This window comes from Glycine soja, chromosome 12 (genome assembly GCF_004193775.1).
Source record: "Glycine soja cultivar W05 chromosome 12, ASM419377v2, whole genome shotgun sequence".
NCBI lineage: Eukaryota > Viridiplantae > Streptophyta > Magnoliopsida > Fabales > Fabaceae > Glycine > Glycine soja.
The window spans coordinates 40,454,819-40,471,756 of NC_041013.1; the positions used below are offsets into that span (position 1 = coordinate 40,454,819).

At 28.7% G+C, this 16,938-nt stretch overlaps 1 protein-coding gene across 1 annotated transcript; it reads left to right on the forward strand.

Annotated features, from left to right (window-relative positions):
* The first annotated feature begins 6,577 nt into the window (after positions 1-6,577).
* LOC114378314 (transcription factor MYB4-like) lies at positions 6,578-9,069 on the forward strand. The gene is made up of 3 exons (XM_028336886.1): positions 6,578-6,710; positions 6,923-7,052; positions 8,500-9,069. Exons 1-3 carry the CDS (start codon positions 6,578-6,580, stop codon positions 8,990-8,992), a joined length of 756 nt encoding a protein of 251 aa, XP_028192687.1. The 3' UTR covers positions 8,993-9,069.
* Positions 9,070-16,938: the final 7,869 nt, after the last annotated feature.

The window sequence follows — 16,938 nt, forward strand, 5'->3', positions numbered from 1 at the left end:
TACGTGGTTCTGTTAACCAACATGAAAAGGTCCGAGACTTGCTTAAGGCTATTGATGATTAGTTCATCTCTTCATATAAGGCTTTAGCAAGCACCCTGATCATGAAGTTCTCCTCTCTCCGACTCACTAGTGTGAAAGATGTGCATGAGTACATAATGCAAATGCGAGAAATTTCAGCTCAACTTAAGAAACTGGAGGTTGATATATTTAAGTCCATCCTGATGCACTTCACTCTGAACACCCTTCCGTCGAAATATGGGCCGTTTAAGATTTCCTACAACACACATAAAGACAAAAATGGTCTATCAATGAATTAATGACCATGTGTGTTCAAGAAGATGAAAGACTTGTAATGGAGATGGGTGAGAGTGCATTGTTGACAACTACTTGTCGGAAGAACAAAGCAACTACGTCTCAAGCTAATCAAAAGGGGAATGGTAAAATTCCACCTCAACTTGATATTAAGAAGGTGGAAAAGTGTTTCTTTTTGTAAAAAGATGGGAGACGTGAAGAAGAATTGCCCCAAATTACAAACATGCCTTGAGAAGAAAGGTAAATCAATCTCATTAGTATGTTATGAATCTAATATGGCTAGTGCTAATATTAATACTTGGTGGATTTATCATGGATCTATAATCCATATTGCAAATTCTTTAGAGGGTATGCAAAATCTAAGGAAACCAATGGGAAGTGAGCAAAACATTTTATCAGGCAATAAGCTAGGCTCACTTGTGGAGGCTATTGAAACTTTCATTTTAATTTTAAGTAGTAGCTTTATTTTGAAATTAGAAAGGACCTTTTATGTGTCAAGTTTTTCTCGAAACTTGATTTTTGTTTCCAGACTCGTACCTTTTGGACATTCCTTTACTTTTAAAGACACATTGTTTGAGTTATTTTATAATTCTGAATGTGCTAGGAATGACATCTTGTCTGATGGTTTTTATCTTCTTGGTTTACAAAATTATGCCACTTATAGTTCAATGCATGTTCAAACTGGTATTAAAAGATGTAATATTAATGAGAATTCCCTTATGTTATGGCATCGAAGATTAGGACATATCTCCATTGAGGGGACTAAAATGTTAGTGAAAGATGGAGTCCTCAATACTCTAGATTTTGATGACTTTAAGACTTGTGTGGACTGCATTAAGGGTAAGCAGACCAAAATGTCTAAGAAAGGTGCTAACAAGAGTTCAAGTATATTAGAAATAATTTATACTGATATTTGTTGTTCAAATATAGATGCACATGGTCAGAAATATTTTATCACCTTTATAGATGATTATTCACGATATATGAATGTTTATTTACTTCATAACAAAAATGAAGCATTGGATGCCTTCAAAGTCTTTAAGGCTGAAGTTGAGAACCAATGTGGCAAGCAAATAAAAATAGTGAGATCAGATAGAGGTGGAGAATATTATGACAAATATACTAGAATGGACAAGCACCTGGTCATTTTACAAAGTTTCTTCAAGAACATGGGATTGTTGCCCGGTACACTATGCCTGGTATTCCAAATTAGAATGGTGTGGCAGAAAGAAGGAAGCAAACATTATTGAACATGGTATGGAGTATACGTATCAACTCCAATCTTCCTAAATCCTTGTGGGCTGAAGCACTAAAGACGACAGTGTATATATTAAATCATGTTCCAACAAAGGTTGTTCGAAAGACAATTTTTGAGTTGTTTAAAGGTTGAAAACCGAGTTTGAAACATATGCGCATTTGGGGTTGTCCGTTTGAGGTGAGAATATATAACCCACAAGAGAAGAAACTTAACCTAAGGACTATTAGTGGGTATTTCTTTGGATATGTCGAAAGGTATAAAGGTTATAGGTTTTATTGTCCATATCATATTACTAGGATTGTGGCATCAAGAAATGTCAAGTTTCTTGAAAATGACTTGATCAGTGGGAGTGATCAATTGAGGGACTTAGGTTCTGAAATTGATCATATAGAGTCTCAATCTTCCACATCAAGTGAAAGATTAGTTGTAATTCATAACCTTCAAGTTCAAAGAGATGATGAACAACAAATGATTGGCATTCCACAACATGTTGATAATCCAGTAGATCAAGTTGATAATCAAATTCCTAAAAATGATGAACAACCAGCTCAACAACATGATTCCCAAGAAAATGTTGATGCAACATTAAGGAGATCTACTAGAGTAAGAAAATCAGTTATTCCTAGTGATTATATTGTATATATGTAAGAATCAAACTATAATATTGGAGCTGAAAATGATCCCGAAACTTTTGATCAAGCTATAAGTTGTAAAGAGTCAAATTTATGGTATGATGTCATGAAAGATGAGATTAATTTCATGTAGAGTAATAAAGTTTGGAACCTTGTAGAGTTGCCTAATGAGGAAAATGCCATTGGTTGTAAATGGGTCTTTAAGACCAAAAAGATTCATTAGGCAACATTGAGAGAAACAAGATAAGACTCGTTGCTAAGGGATTTACTCAAAAAGAAGAAATCGATTACACAAAGAGTTTTTCTCCTGTATTATCTTGGCATTAGTTGCTTATTTTGACCTTGAGTTGCAACAAATGAATGTGAAAATAGCATTTCTTAATGGTAATTTAGAGGATGAGGTTTATATGAAACAACCTAAAGGCTTCTCCCCTAGCAGTGGTGAGCATTTGGTTTGCAAGCTTAATAAATCTATATATGGTTTAAAACAAGCCTCCCGTTAGTGGTACCTTAAGTTTCATGGGATAATTTCTTCATTTGGTTTTGATGAAAACCCCATGGATCAATGCATATACCACAAGGTCAGTGGGAGTAAAGTATGTTTTCTTGTTTTATATGTAGATGATATTTTACTTGCAGCCAATGATCAGTCAGGGTTTGCTATATGAGGTGAAAAAATTTATCCCTAAGAATTTTGACATGAAGGATATGGGTAATGCATCTTATATCATTGACATTAAGATTCATAGAGATAGACCTCAAGGTATTTTAGGTCTACCATAGGAAACCAATATTAATAAATTTTTAGAGAGATTTCAGATGAAAAATTGTTCACCAAGTGTGGCACCCATTGTGAAAGGTGATAGGTTTAATTTGAACCAATGCCCAAAGAATGGCTTTGAGAGGGAACAGATGAAAAACATTCCTTATGTTTTAGTTGTTTGAGGCCTCATGTATGCTCAAGTATGCACAAGGCCTAACATTGCTTTTGCAGTTGGAATGTTAGGAAGATATCAGAGTAATCCAGGGATTAACCACTGGAGGGATGCAAAGAAAGTGATAAGGGACCAAAGATTACATGCTTGTTTATGTATAGACAGAAAAACAATCTAGATATGATTGATTATTCAGACTCAAACTTTGTTCGTTGTGTTGATTCTCGTAAATCAACATCTGGGTACATTTTCATGATAGTTGGTGGAGCTATTTCATGGAGAAGTGTTAAACAGACTTTGACTACTACTTCTACCATGAAAGCTGAGTTTGTCTTTTGCTTTGAGGCTACATGGTTTAAGAGTTCCATTTATGGGCTAAAGATAGTTTATACTATTTCAAGGGTTTTGAGAAATTTTTATGATAACTCAACTGTTGTCTTTATAGCTAAGAATAACAAAAGTGGAAGTTGAAATAAGCATATCGACATTAAGTACTTAGCCATTAGATCGAGAAAGAGTAAAAGACAAGAAAGTGATCATTGAGCATATAAACACCGGGTAGATGATCGTTGATCCTTTGACTAAGGGCATGCCACTGTTTTAATTCAAGGATCATGTAGAGAGAATGAGACTTGATTCCATTTTATGATTGTATACATACAGGTTAGAGTTGAAACTTTATATTGTGATATTTTCTCGTATTCAACTGCACATTGATTTATTTGAGAAAAAAATTATTTTGGACCAAGAATAAACATTGGGTTTATTCATTAAGTTTTATTAACACCTTGAGTATACTACTTGGAAAATTGAACATATTGTAATACATGGATGACATTAATCATTATAAGAGAAACTATCGTTATGATTTGTATGTTCATTTATTAAGAAGATTGAGCATTGACTTATTTTAATCAATGAGTCAAAACGTTTAAACCAAGTGGGAGAATGTGATATTTTTGGTCTATACATTTTGGAAGGTCAAGTGCTCCATCAGTTTTAAAGTTGAAAAGTCAAATATTGAATGACTACTAATGAGTGGTAATAACTACTAATGAGTGATAATGTCTACTACTTGATGATAATGACTACTAAATGCATTCTTGATGATATAATGATTATATATAGCACATGTATTTGGTTCCTGAGCTCACATCTTTCAATTTTTGTCTGATACAAAGAGTGAGAGCTTGAAAGAACTAAAACAAAGTAACTCTTTCATGACAATAACTGGAGATATATTTTGATTTTGTTTTTTTGATTTGTTAATGACTTGTATTTCATTTTGTAGTTTATAACATCACATGTTTGATATTTAGTCTTACACTTAAGTAACAAGGGCCAATCATAAAATGAAGTGGGTGTCAGTTCCATTCTTGCTCTAGAGATCCTCGTATATGCCTTATATATGTTTTTTATTCACTCTTTTGTGATGCTCGACTTACTTCGTTCCAGCAAACCTCTTAAAACTTTTTACTGTTTGGCCCTTGTGATTTTCTAGATGGATCAAAAGCATATCACGCATAGTCAATGCAAGTCATAAGTTTCTTGGTTTGTGACCTAATTTTAAGGTATTGGTGATCAATTTTAGTTCGTTGTAGAGAATTTATTGAATGCCAAAGCTTTCCATCTTGAATTCTTCATTTGCATGTCATGTCAAATGGTTTGCATCTTTTACACTACTATATTTTTATCTAAATTTAGGTATCATGAAAAAAAAAATACAACTATATATACTTTTTTCGGAGAAGATTGTTGCTTTTTTGCACCCGCAATCGTTGCAATACAACACGAATATATTAACGCATGCTAATAAACATAACATCTTTTTAATCTCATATATTCGATTACGAAAATTGATAAAAAAAATCGATTAAGAAATACATTATCTTCACGTATCATATTCAACACGGTAAGGAAATTCAAGAAACTTTATCAATCCATCTTTAGTATTAGACGTTTTAAAAAAAAATTAACTGTATTAGCAATTTTTAAATAATCGGTAGAAAATTAGGTCATACAATAGTGTTCTGCTTTATAATTCACAATGAACATGCATTAAGAGACCTTTTTTTTTTATACCAAATGCATTAAGACAACTATTTTCTCTGGGATAGCTAGTGTGAAAGTCTCTGAATTAAGGTTATGTTGTTCTTCTAAAAAAAAGAGAGAAAATAGAAAAGAAAAATATTATGTTGTTTAGTTTTGAAAAAGTAAATTTACAATACATTTTTGTAGGTAATATGTAATACATTTTTTAACAGCATACATTAAAAGAATGAATTTAAATTAAATACAATAACAATGTAAAGTTTATTGGCATTCTTATTTAATTATAAACTTTTTATGTATGATAAATTTGTTAATTTTTATGATAATTTTATTTTTGAAAATTATATTTAGGAACAATATAAACAATTGATTGACAGTTTATTGGCAGTATATAAAAAATAAAATTTAAAATAATTCGTTTTAAATTTTTATTTTGTAATATAGATAAACATCATATTTCTGAAAATGCCCTAAGTTTCATTTATCAACAGAGTTATCTTGATTAGATAGTTGGGGTCGCTTGACCACGAACTAGGTTGTCCATGTTCATCTTCCTGAATTATCTTGACAGACAAAAAGTTTATTTTCATGGATGAATATTCAATGATAATCTTTAAAGTTCCATTATTTCCAATATGGTCTAGCGTCACTGTTTAGACGCTTAGAGCTCATTCATTATCATTAATATACTCTAAAATACTTGCATTGCCGTTCTATCGTTAGTTCACGCTGTTGCCTAACCTCCACTCCACCAAAGAGTTGTTGGAGATATATATAAGAGGATAAAAATACCGAGAGATCTCCATTAATTGATCAGAAGTTGTTTTATAAATAAGGGATAAAATGCTATAAAATAATTTGTTTAAGACAAAATTCATTAAAAAATTAAAAGTTAAGGATAAATAGTGTGGTTAAGCCTTTTTTTTCTTATAATTATAATTATAAAGGATTACACCAACTTTTTGTAGTTAAACTTTGTGAGCTCACGGTTTCATGTGTTAAGTTATTTAATTTGTTATATATGTCCCAATGTTTTTTTTTACCTGTATGATAACATGTACTGACTAGTTTTTTTTTATATATAGATATAAATATAAATATATATAGATGTATATATATAAATTGGGTTATAAAAAATTTCAATACAAGAATAAATTGAATTTGTAAAATAAACATAAACTGGTTCATATAACATGGTCTTATTTACGTCCATCACGAAGACAATGATCGCCTCGAAAGATATATCCAATCTACGTGGACCCTCTATGCTTGGTTCGACATATAGGTTAGAGTATGGAAGCTTTTGGTTTAAGAGCCAAAGAAAAATCAGATTTGGTCTCTCTCTTTCTCCATTTCTCTGTCTCAGTTTTGTCACTGGTACTTAGGAGATGGTGAAAAACACTTACTCTGATAAAAGTGGACATAGGAAAGGAACATGGACACCAGAGGAAGACAAGAAATTGATTGCTTATATTACCAGATATGGTCACTGGAATTGGAACCTACTCCCCAAGTTTGCTGGTAACTGAGAATTTCTATCGATCCTATTATTTCTTCCTTTGTGTGGTTGGAGAAGGATTTTTTCTACAGATTTTATTTTTTATTCAATTGTAATTTTTATTTAAAATCCCTTGTAATGCTCCATATTTTTGTAGAGATAGACCTAACAATAATGGTGCCGGGTTATGAAACCATTATTGTGTTATATATGTATAACTGGATTCATTTTTCAGGTCTTGAGAGGTGTGGAAAAAGTTGCAGGCTAAGGTGGCTGAATTACTTAAGGCCTAATATCAAAAGAGGGAACTACACTCAAGAAGAAGATGAAACTATTATCAAGATGGTCCAACGTCTCGGTAACAGGTATGAAATCATTGAAATAGGAACTGCAGTAAATACATGGAGGTTTTCTTAGAAACCTTTATATTTTCTAATTAGTAGATTAATTTTATTTCGAAATTCTCCCAATATCGTCTTCTAACGAGGATATATAACACTAAACAATCGTACCAAACGTCTGTTATAGATGACTGCTAGTCTACTATACAAACTTAAAAGTTGTTCACGTTATAGCATATCACCCTATAAACTTGAGTCTCCAATTAAAGATGGCAAGAAATGATAACATTTTCTCTTATCAAACATTCTCACACTCAATAGATAGAGTTACATGTATTCTATTTGGGTACACACCTTTCTACAACTTTGGATACATCCATCTTCACAAGAAACTATGATTAGATAAGAATCAGTTAAATGTTTCTTACATTTTTAAGATTTTGGTTCCTTTAAAAATTATCACCACATTTATACCAAAAGTAATCACATTTTTCTTATCAATTCATTATGCTCAAGAATTTTAAATTAGATAATTCCAATGATATATTTAATTTAAAAATTTTTAATTGATATTTTCAACGTACAGAAACTCTTCCATGTGTGTTGGTTAGACAAATAATTAGGTCCAATATTCATGTTAGGATAATTAGACCAAGAGGTATCTTAAAGTTATGATGTCGCTTATCAATTATTTAGGTTCATGTCATGTTAGTATGTGTGCGACGAAATTTTAGGGTTTAATTTTTGTTATCAGCTAATAAAGTTGTATTGATAATAGCAATATGTGGCACAAGCTATACCACTGTTGGCATATAAAACTAATAAAAGACATACAAAATGAGCCCTAAATTTGTCCCTTTCCTTGCATATATCAGGTATCCGAGTCCCTCCCAGCATCCCTGGCTAGTTTTTCCTTGGCCAATTTAACATTAGCAAGCATAAACCCAATTTAGAATCAGGTCCAACTATTAATATTTTGTCCAATTTTTAACATTTTGGCCAGCATGAATTATATTACATGCCATGCGTGCCATGCCATAAAAAGGGACCCTCATGCATGTTATATGAGACTGTTCTGATTCATCTTAAAATGTCTTTCTCATTAGCTATTTATGTTAATAACTACTTAATATTAATAGTTAAGCTAAATTTAAATTTTTTTTGTTATCGTGTCATTTGATGATGTTGTTACAACACATGATGTCATTTACACTGTCTTAAAGGTTAAAAGTTGGAAAAAATATTTAGGATTGGACCAAAAATTTCATGGATTTAGAAAGTATAAGAATCTAATGTAAGCAATTGAAAATTCTGAGACAATTAAATCACTCATTAAGGACCAAATTTTTTTTGAAAAAGTATATCACTTGCAACATTAACCATCACAATCTTTTTATTTGCTAGCTACATATCTCTCACTTTCTCAAATATATCAAACACAATACTCAAAGCTTTCCCTTCTTATATGCAGATGGTCTCTCATTGCTGCTCAGCTGCCAGGAAGAACAGACAATGAAATAAAAAACTACTGGCACACCAATCTCAAGAAGAAATATCATCAACAGAATGTTAATGCTGAAACTGAAGTTTCCAAGTCAAAAGATCATCAATCTCCAGATGAAGCACTACCAAAGCCAAACAATGTAGATGATGTTGCTTTCCAAAACCTTCCACCCACTTCTCAATCCACCGATTCATGCACGACGTCATCAATAATAATATCCCCAACCCAATTCTCTATAACCACCACAGGTCGTAGCTCTGATGATAGCAAAGAAAAGTTTGATATTCCTTATGAGGATGAGTTTGCTTTTGCAGATGTTATGAACGAAAGCTTCTGGTTGGAACCATATGTTGTTGACATTTCGTGCTATCCTAGTGATGTATTGGTGGCTGAACCGGATTGCTTTAGCCCTGTGCCTGACGTAGAACTTTGGAGTCATGATCATGAATACTTTGCGTGAGGACTGAGGAGACACTGAACAGTAAACACATGAAGAATTTGGACAAATCAAAAGTTCCATTAATTTCAAGCACGACATAAATAAAATTAGGGTGTTATTAATTAGTATTGTAGGACATTGCTTAAAGAACCAAAAAAGAAAAAAATATATTTATTATAAGAATTATAATAAAACATAAAAAATAATTAATAAACTAATTTTGCATATTCTAATAAATTATTTTTTTCCTTTTAATTCTCTAATCAATGTCCTATTTGCCACAAAGTTAATTAATGTCGCCACTAGGCCAATCAGGTACACCGACGCTGTGTTGTCTTTTATTATTATTATTATTATTATTATTATTATTATTATTATTATTATTATTATTATTATTATTATTCATTGTAAAAACGCTGTTGTTGTCCCTAATGTATTTTAATATTTAATTAGAAAACAAGTATTACATAAAATTTATTTAGCATTTTTACATTCAATTTTTTATTTAGTAAGTAAAATAATTTATAAAACTATGATATATAAAGAGTGAGAATTATTCTAACTATTAATTCGTAATTCATAAATTAAAAACATAAAGCATGATAAATTATATATTTTAAATTTAATGCATAATTAAAATTAAGGAAACTAATAGAAAAATTAATAACATACATAAATGAGAAAATAATTCATCTATAAATAGATATAAAATGTTAAGTTAAAGTGTGAAAGTATAAATAATAACAATAATAATATTTCAATTAATCATAAACTATAATTGTGGATTAGTTTGTAGGGGGTATCTTATACCATGTTCCAACATGAAATTTTTTATAAAAACATTTTAAAATTTCTGCTATGAATAAATTAAGTTATTTTTTCTAGACAAAATTAATTTTTTAACAAATTTTTGTCTTATATATAATATGTATAGAATAAGTAAATGAAAGTATAATTTTTATTAAAAATAATCCCTTATTATATTAGAAAATATTTAATATTTGTTTATTAAGTAATGAAAAGTCTTTAAGAGTACCTATTTAATATATTTTAACATATGTACCAAATATAAGTGTTAAAAATGTATGTATTGAAAAAATTAGTTAGACTTTATCCAAATATTTGACATTTTTTTATTATTTTTCATGTATTATATTATAGAATTTAACAATTTTTTCAAAAGTATTTATAGGAAAATTATAAAATTGAAATCTCTAATTAAGTATTTAGAGAAAATAAAAAATAAATATTAATATATTTATGTAAATAATATTTATTTTAATGTGTGATAAATATCTTATTAAATTATTAAATATTTATTAATCATTTAATTAATATTGATTTTATTATTTCTATACTAATATATAAATATAATTATCAAGGATTGATTGTTAGATCAAAAAATAATATTCAAGAAATTTTAGAAAAATATTTTCTTCACATTTGGTGAAGTGTGTGTTTTTTAAGGAAGAAAAGTACAGGAATAGAAAAAATAAATAAATAAATTTTACAATATTCTTAATAGAAAGAAGTAGATGCAATAAAAAAAGTAGATAATTTTTAAAAAGAATTTAAGAAAGAGATAAAAAATGATAAATATTAGTCTTTAGATTAAAAAAATACAGTAATAATTACAATTACATTGCAGTATAATACTAAGAACATACTTTATTCCCTTTTTATGTTTCATAAGAATTTAATTACAACAATTACATATTATAAAAAAGTTTTTATTTCCTTTTTATTTTTATCCTAAAAAAGTTTTTATTCATAATATATTTATCTTAAAATTATACTGATTTTTTTAATAAATAACAATGCATAATATACTAGCATGTGAAATTCAAATTATTTCTTTGCATGGTGCCCCTTTGTTTCACAGGGATTTAGTTCTCCTTTTTTACTTAATTAAATTATGACATGCGTGAGTCTTTATTATTGAATATAAACATAATAATATAATATACCTATATTCCTAAGAATATTGCGTCACAAATACTTTATCCAAATAAGATTTTAGAATTATTAAATTATAAAATTTTAAAAAATATTAAGACCACTAAATAGACCGACTAATTAAATTGATGTGACTACAAGACAAATAATAATTCTAAAAGTAGAAATTTGAAAACAAATTAATGTGTAGTGTGTTGAGCTTCGGGTTGATGATATCCAATAATAACCTTGCAGATGGGTCAGCAATTGCTGCTCAATTAATGCCAGGGAGGACGGATAATGAAATAAAGAATCACTGGCACACCGTCCTTAAGAAGCGTTTTGAACAAAAGTCATAAGCCAAACGCAGAACTTGAAAGGAAGGCAATGTTTCCAAGTCAATGGAGAGAGTAGTGTTAGAGAACTGCAGTGACTCTGTGATGATAACAACAGATGCAGCAACCATCACAAACCATGAAAAATCGGTTCTAGAAGGAGGAGATGATGATGATGACCTTTCCTTTTTGGACACTTACACGGAGCCTGATGTGTGTTCAAATTTCTGGACAGAGCCTTATTTAATTGACAATTCCTATGTTCCCTCCTGAGTGTGAACCTGATCAATACTTTAGTCCTATGTGCGATGTAGCAGAACTTTGGAGCCACAATGATTTTTACACGCAGGAATATTGCGAGGGTTTCTTCTATTGATCAGAATATTCTAGGCTCTTATAGCTACTCTTTGTCTTTTGAAAATGCTTAGGTAACAATATTTCGTGACTGGAATAAGATAGAGTAGTGACTAATTGTAAATACTTAATTACTCCAAACGTCCCCATCCATCTCAAAATGTAGATCGTGCAGCTTCCAACATGTTATATAATCTCTGAACATCTATGCAAATTATGTGTGTTTGAAATTGGGAGAGTCCAAAAATACTTTTATAATAGAAGTAACAATCTTTTCCTTCTTTATTTGATGCATTAATGGAAATTTGAAACTTTGTTAATTTTTTTTTTATAAAATAACTTGTTAGTTGTTGTGCATTGAAATTTGCAAAAAGTATTTTTCAAATTTTAATCTAGACTAGGCTAAAAAGTTGATGTAATGTGATATAATTATATCTTGTAATTGAAATTGGGTGAAGAGTAATATATAAAAATATTTATGTTACTCCAAAGTTCAAACATCTTATTATTATTATTATTATTATTATTATTATTATTATTATTATTATTATTATTATATATATATATATATATTCTTTTTATGCAAACCTTCTGTTCATTTAATACTAACACTACTAATGTTTTGCATTTTAAAATAATTAATTTGACATAATAATGATTTTTAACTGTGATAATATTATATTTTAAAAATATATAATTATAAACCACCATTAAAGGTTCATAACTGGAACAGATAAACCTCCATCCTCACAATCTTTAAATCCCCAATTCAATGTCAAATCTCGCAAACAAATCAAACAAACTACTATTTTAAAATCAATAAAAACACACACACACACACACACACTTAAGAGTTAATAAATCTACAAATCATAATAAGAAAATATACAAGAAATAGACAAAGTTAATAAATCAAACAAATCATTTTAAGAGTGAAAAAGAGTCCTTACTAATTTTGGAATAAGCTATATAGAACCAAAATATCTAAATTTATTAGGTTATTACTCTAAAATCTAAACATATGACTTGGAATGATACCATTTCTGTAAATTAACATATATCAGATTTTGACAAAGAAACGAACTAATTAAGAGCCATCCATACCACTTTTATTGAAAAAGAAAATCATGTGCATCTTTGTAAACCGCCCACCCCCAAAAAATTAATCACATATAATTCGCTTTCGGGTGGGGTCCCGAAGAAAAAATCAACAATTAATGAAAACTAATCAAAACGATACACTACTACTTTGGGCTTTCCCAAGTTGTTAATAGCCACTGTGTTGATTACCTAAGGCATTTTTTAATATTTACTATTTAAAATTTAACTTTTATGCTCAATTAAAAAAATTAATATATTAGAGAAAATAACCATATTCCAGGTCAGATCGGTTGGATCATATGAACTAGAAATCCAAATTTGAGTTTCTAAGGCCCGTTTAGTTTCTAAATCCAAAATAGAAAATGAGTTTGAAAATATTTTATTTAGAATTCGTTTGGAGTGGTTGAGTTTTCGAATTTTGATTTTTAAATGTAATTTTTAAAATAAAATACCTTTGACAAAAATGAAAATAAAATTGTGGATTTGGTTTAATCTTAAAAAATATTTATTTTTTTACATTTAGCCATAACACTTTTTGGTGTTACCATTGTCATCATCATTGATATCGCCAATGTCACTATCACTAACACCACTGTAATTATCATCACTAATATCACATTTACCATCATCACCATCAATGTCGTCACCATGACATTTCTAGTACCACTCCTAATACTAATATTGTCGCAATCATTGTTATTGTCACCACTATCAATATCACTTTTGTCATCACTACCATTGGCAACCACAACTACCACCATCGCCACTATCATCATTACTAACACAACCACTATTATCACTATCACCACCAGCGCTCTGTTACAATAAATACCATATCTATCACCGTTATTACTATCGTTACCATTGTCTGTCACCACCAATACCACTACCACCATCACTATTGTCACTAACACCATCAACATCATTGCAATTACCACCATCATCGTCACCTCTATTGTCACTAATACTATAATCACCTTTGATATCTTTATCGTCATTATTGTTGACATTAATACCATTATCATTGTCACCATTAAACACTCTTAAAATAATTTTATTATAATATGAAACTTTCAAAATGAATTTATTTTGAAACTAATCAGATTTTAAAATTTGATTTTAAAATTTTTGAAACTAAAATTAATTTTTTTTAATTTTAAAATTCAAACCTAAAAATCACCTCAAAAAGGCCCTTAACATTTAGGAAGCTGTTTAATTTTGGTCAATGTGATTAGACATTAATATAGATATATGTGCCAAAAAAAGACATTAATAAAGATATATGTTTTTATCTTTAAATTTGGTGATAATAATTAATGGTCATTTGGATGTAAATATTTTGTTATTAGAACTTAACTTCTTCATTTTGCGTAGAAAAAACATTTTATCAATTATTTTTCTTCATTTTACGTAGAAAAAACATTTTATCAATTATTTTTGAAATAGTCAAACCAAACATATTTTAATTTTGTGAAAACAAAAATTCAAATCAACATGTTTTTAATTTTTTTTTAAAATAAAACAAATTTTAAGAAATAAAATAAAAAATAAATTCTCAAATCAAACTGCTCCTTCGACTCTTTAAAAATAATAGATTCCTTAATTAACTCAATTTAAGATGAGGAATTAGAATAATAAAAAGATTTATCAAACAAAAACTTAATTAATTACTATCTATATTCTTGACGTTAACATAATTACAAAATAATTTGTGATTGATCTTTAGGTTTATAGGTTTAATTCATGCTTTGATTTTCAATTAATGCAACAACCTAAAATCAACGAGAATTTAGTACCTACATTGTTATGGTTGATCAAATTGGTTATTGAAATACTCCATGAACTATATGCAAATTTTTAAACAGGTCCCTAATAATTAATGTGATTTTTTAATTGAATTCCTAGGATTTGTAAAATCATCATAAATTATTATTTTGTGATGGTTTTCAACTGTAAAAAGTAACATCATGAATCTTTTTTTAGTTTAGAAATTAAAAAAAAAGGCCTAGGAACGTATTTGAAAATTCACAAATAGGTGAGGGACCTATGATATAATTTAACCAAATTAATAAAATGTCAAAATAGTCTCTAGAATAATAAATTATCAATAAATTTAGTTCTTAAATATCAATTAAATCCCTAAAATTATAAAAGTAAGTTAAAATGGTCCTTTGAATTTAAATATGGCAAAATATCCCAAAAATTATTAATTACAATCAATTTAATTGATCCCTCCGTTATTATTTTGTATCATCTAACATAACTAAAAAGGCTAATTTGGGACCTATGGGCTCTAAATGGTTCCAGTCTTGTAATTGTTTTGACTTTGAGATTAACACGTCATGTTGATCTTAAGTCTGCTCTTGTAATAACAGCTTCTGGCCTTTAAAAAAATTTAAAACGCTAATTTGGCACATTAAGTGATGTCTCTGATGATTGATAAATACTAGCGCATATGTGTGGTTGCCTAGACACAAAGATGAAAATGATTGAAACATTTGTAGAATAATAATCAATATTTTCCCTCCCTTTGTTTTTTTACTCTTCCTCCACTTATTAGTTTTGCATTAGTCTTATAATATGTACCTATAAAAAAATGTCAGTACAGTAACCTTACAAATAAGTTATTCGAAACATGCAAATTAAAATGGAAGGACTCAACTTTTCTTTGGCCATTTTCTACCAATTTTAATTATCAATGTCAATGTGATAACTTCTTAGCGGTTTGGTACTAAACATTACGACAATTTTTGCAAGTACTATCATTATTGATGGTCAAAGCCATTGATAAATGGCAATTGCACTTACCAACAATTAAACCATTGATAAGTTTGGTACATGCTGTGGAAGATTAAGAGACCAAAGTTACCAACAAATTATAAAACTACTAATGATATAGCTGTCATAATTTTAAGGGAAAATGTCCTAAAGCTACAGGATGATATATAACAAATAATAAATAAATTAAATTGTCTTATTGAGATAATCATATCATTATCAAAATAAAAATCAAATCTAGCATTGTTTATATTCAGAATATATTAGATTTCTAAAAGCACTTTGGAAGGAATTTATTTTTATTCATGGGTAGGAAAACCTTCTACATATAAGTATAACATATAAGAGAAATCATATGCAATTTACTATCCTAAAGTTTAGGTCATGTGTGTAATTTTCACACAAAAAAAGTCATCTGTGTATTTTCGGCCCTCTAATTAATGTTTTAAAAGCAAATATAACTCTTCTGTAATGATAAATTAGTTGCAAAGGAGTTGTTTAATTGATTAGCATTTTTTATAATAATTAGAATAATTTATAAACATTAGAAATCTGTTGTAAAAAAATAGAAATATGAATACCTCTTTTATAATTGTCTGGAGTTAAAAGAGATGCAACCTATATTTTAAAGTACTAATTTACATTTTTCTTGTAATACAGTTCTAGCTTTTTTGTCGATTACTGTTACACTTATTAGGAAATTGATGTTGATTCAAGATCATCTAATAGTTTTTTCCTGGAGTGATACTTTCATTTATTTATTTTGTTATAGATTTAGGATTATGTATAATTTCTTAATAAACTCAGCTACAATAAATTTTCTTTTAGGCTATTTGAATTGGTGGTACAAAATAGAATGAAATGGATTGAAATATAATAGGACTGAATGAATTTAAAATGTCATTTCATTGTTTGGATATTAAAGTAGAACAAAAAATTTATTCATTATTTGAAGGGAAAAAGAGGAGGAAAAAAAGACAGACGAAATGAATTATAAACTTTCAATTGCCTTATTCCCTTTATTATAAATTTGCAAAGATAAATAATATAGGAAATTTGTTTCATCAAGTTAATTTGAGGGGAAGAAAAAATTGTTCTTTTTCTTTTCTTTTATATTAAATTCAGGTTTTATTTTTACAAACCAAAAGTGGGAACAACTTTTCCTTTTACTTTATCCCCTTTGGCTCCATCTTGTAATCCAAATATACCCTTAAGTTTGAAGAGAACAGAAGACGTCATTACTCAAAAACATGTCAATAAAACAATTTTCTGTTTTCAACTAATACTATTTTCGTTATTTTTTTCTCAAATATTATTTTTAATTAAAAATCATGCATGGAAGGAGATACATAAAGATAGAAAATACGTGGCTTGATTTTGTGATAAAGATATACACTTATTAAACAACACATTTTTTATTATACATGTTATTTTCATTTTATCTATTTTTTTTCTTATTTCTTT

Coding starts and splice junctions, on each gene's coding strand:
- LOC114378314 (XM_028336886.1), top strand. CDS start 6,578: ATGGTGAAAAACACTTACTCTGATAAAAGTGGACATAGGAAAGGAACA. Junction 6,711..6,922: donor CCTACTCCCCAAGTTTGCTG/GTAACTGAGAAT, acceptor TTCATTTTTCAG/GTCTTGAGAGGTGTGGAAAA. Junction 7,053..8,499: donor GTCCAACGTCTCGGTAACAG/GTATGAAATCAT, acceptor TCTTATATGCAG/ATGGTCTCTCATTGCTGCTC.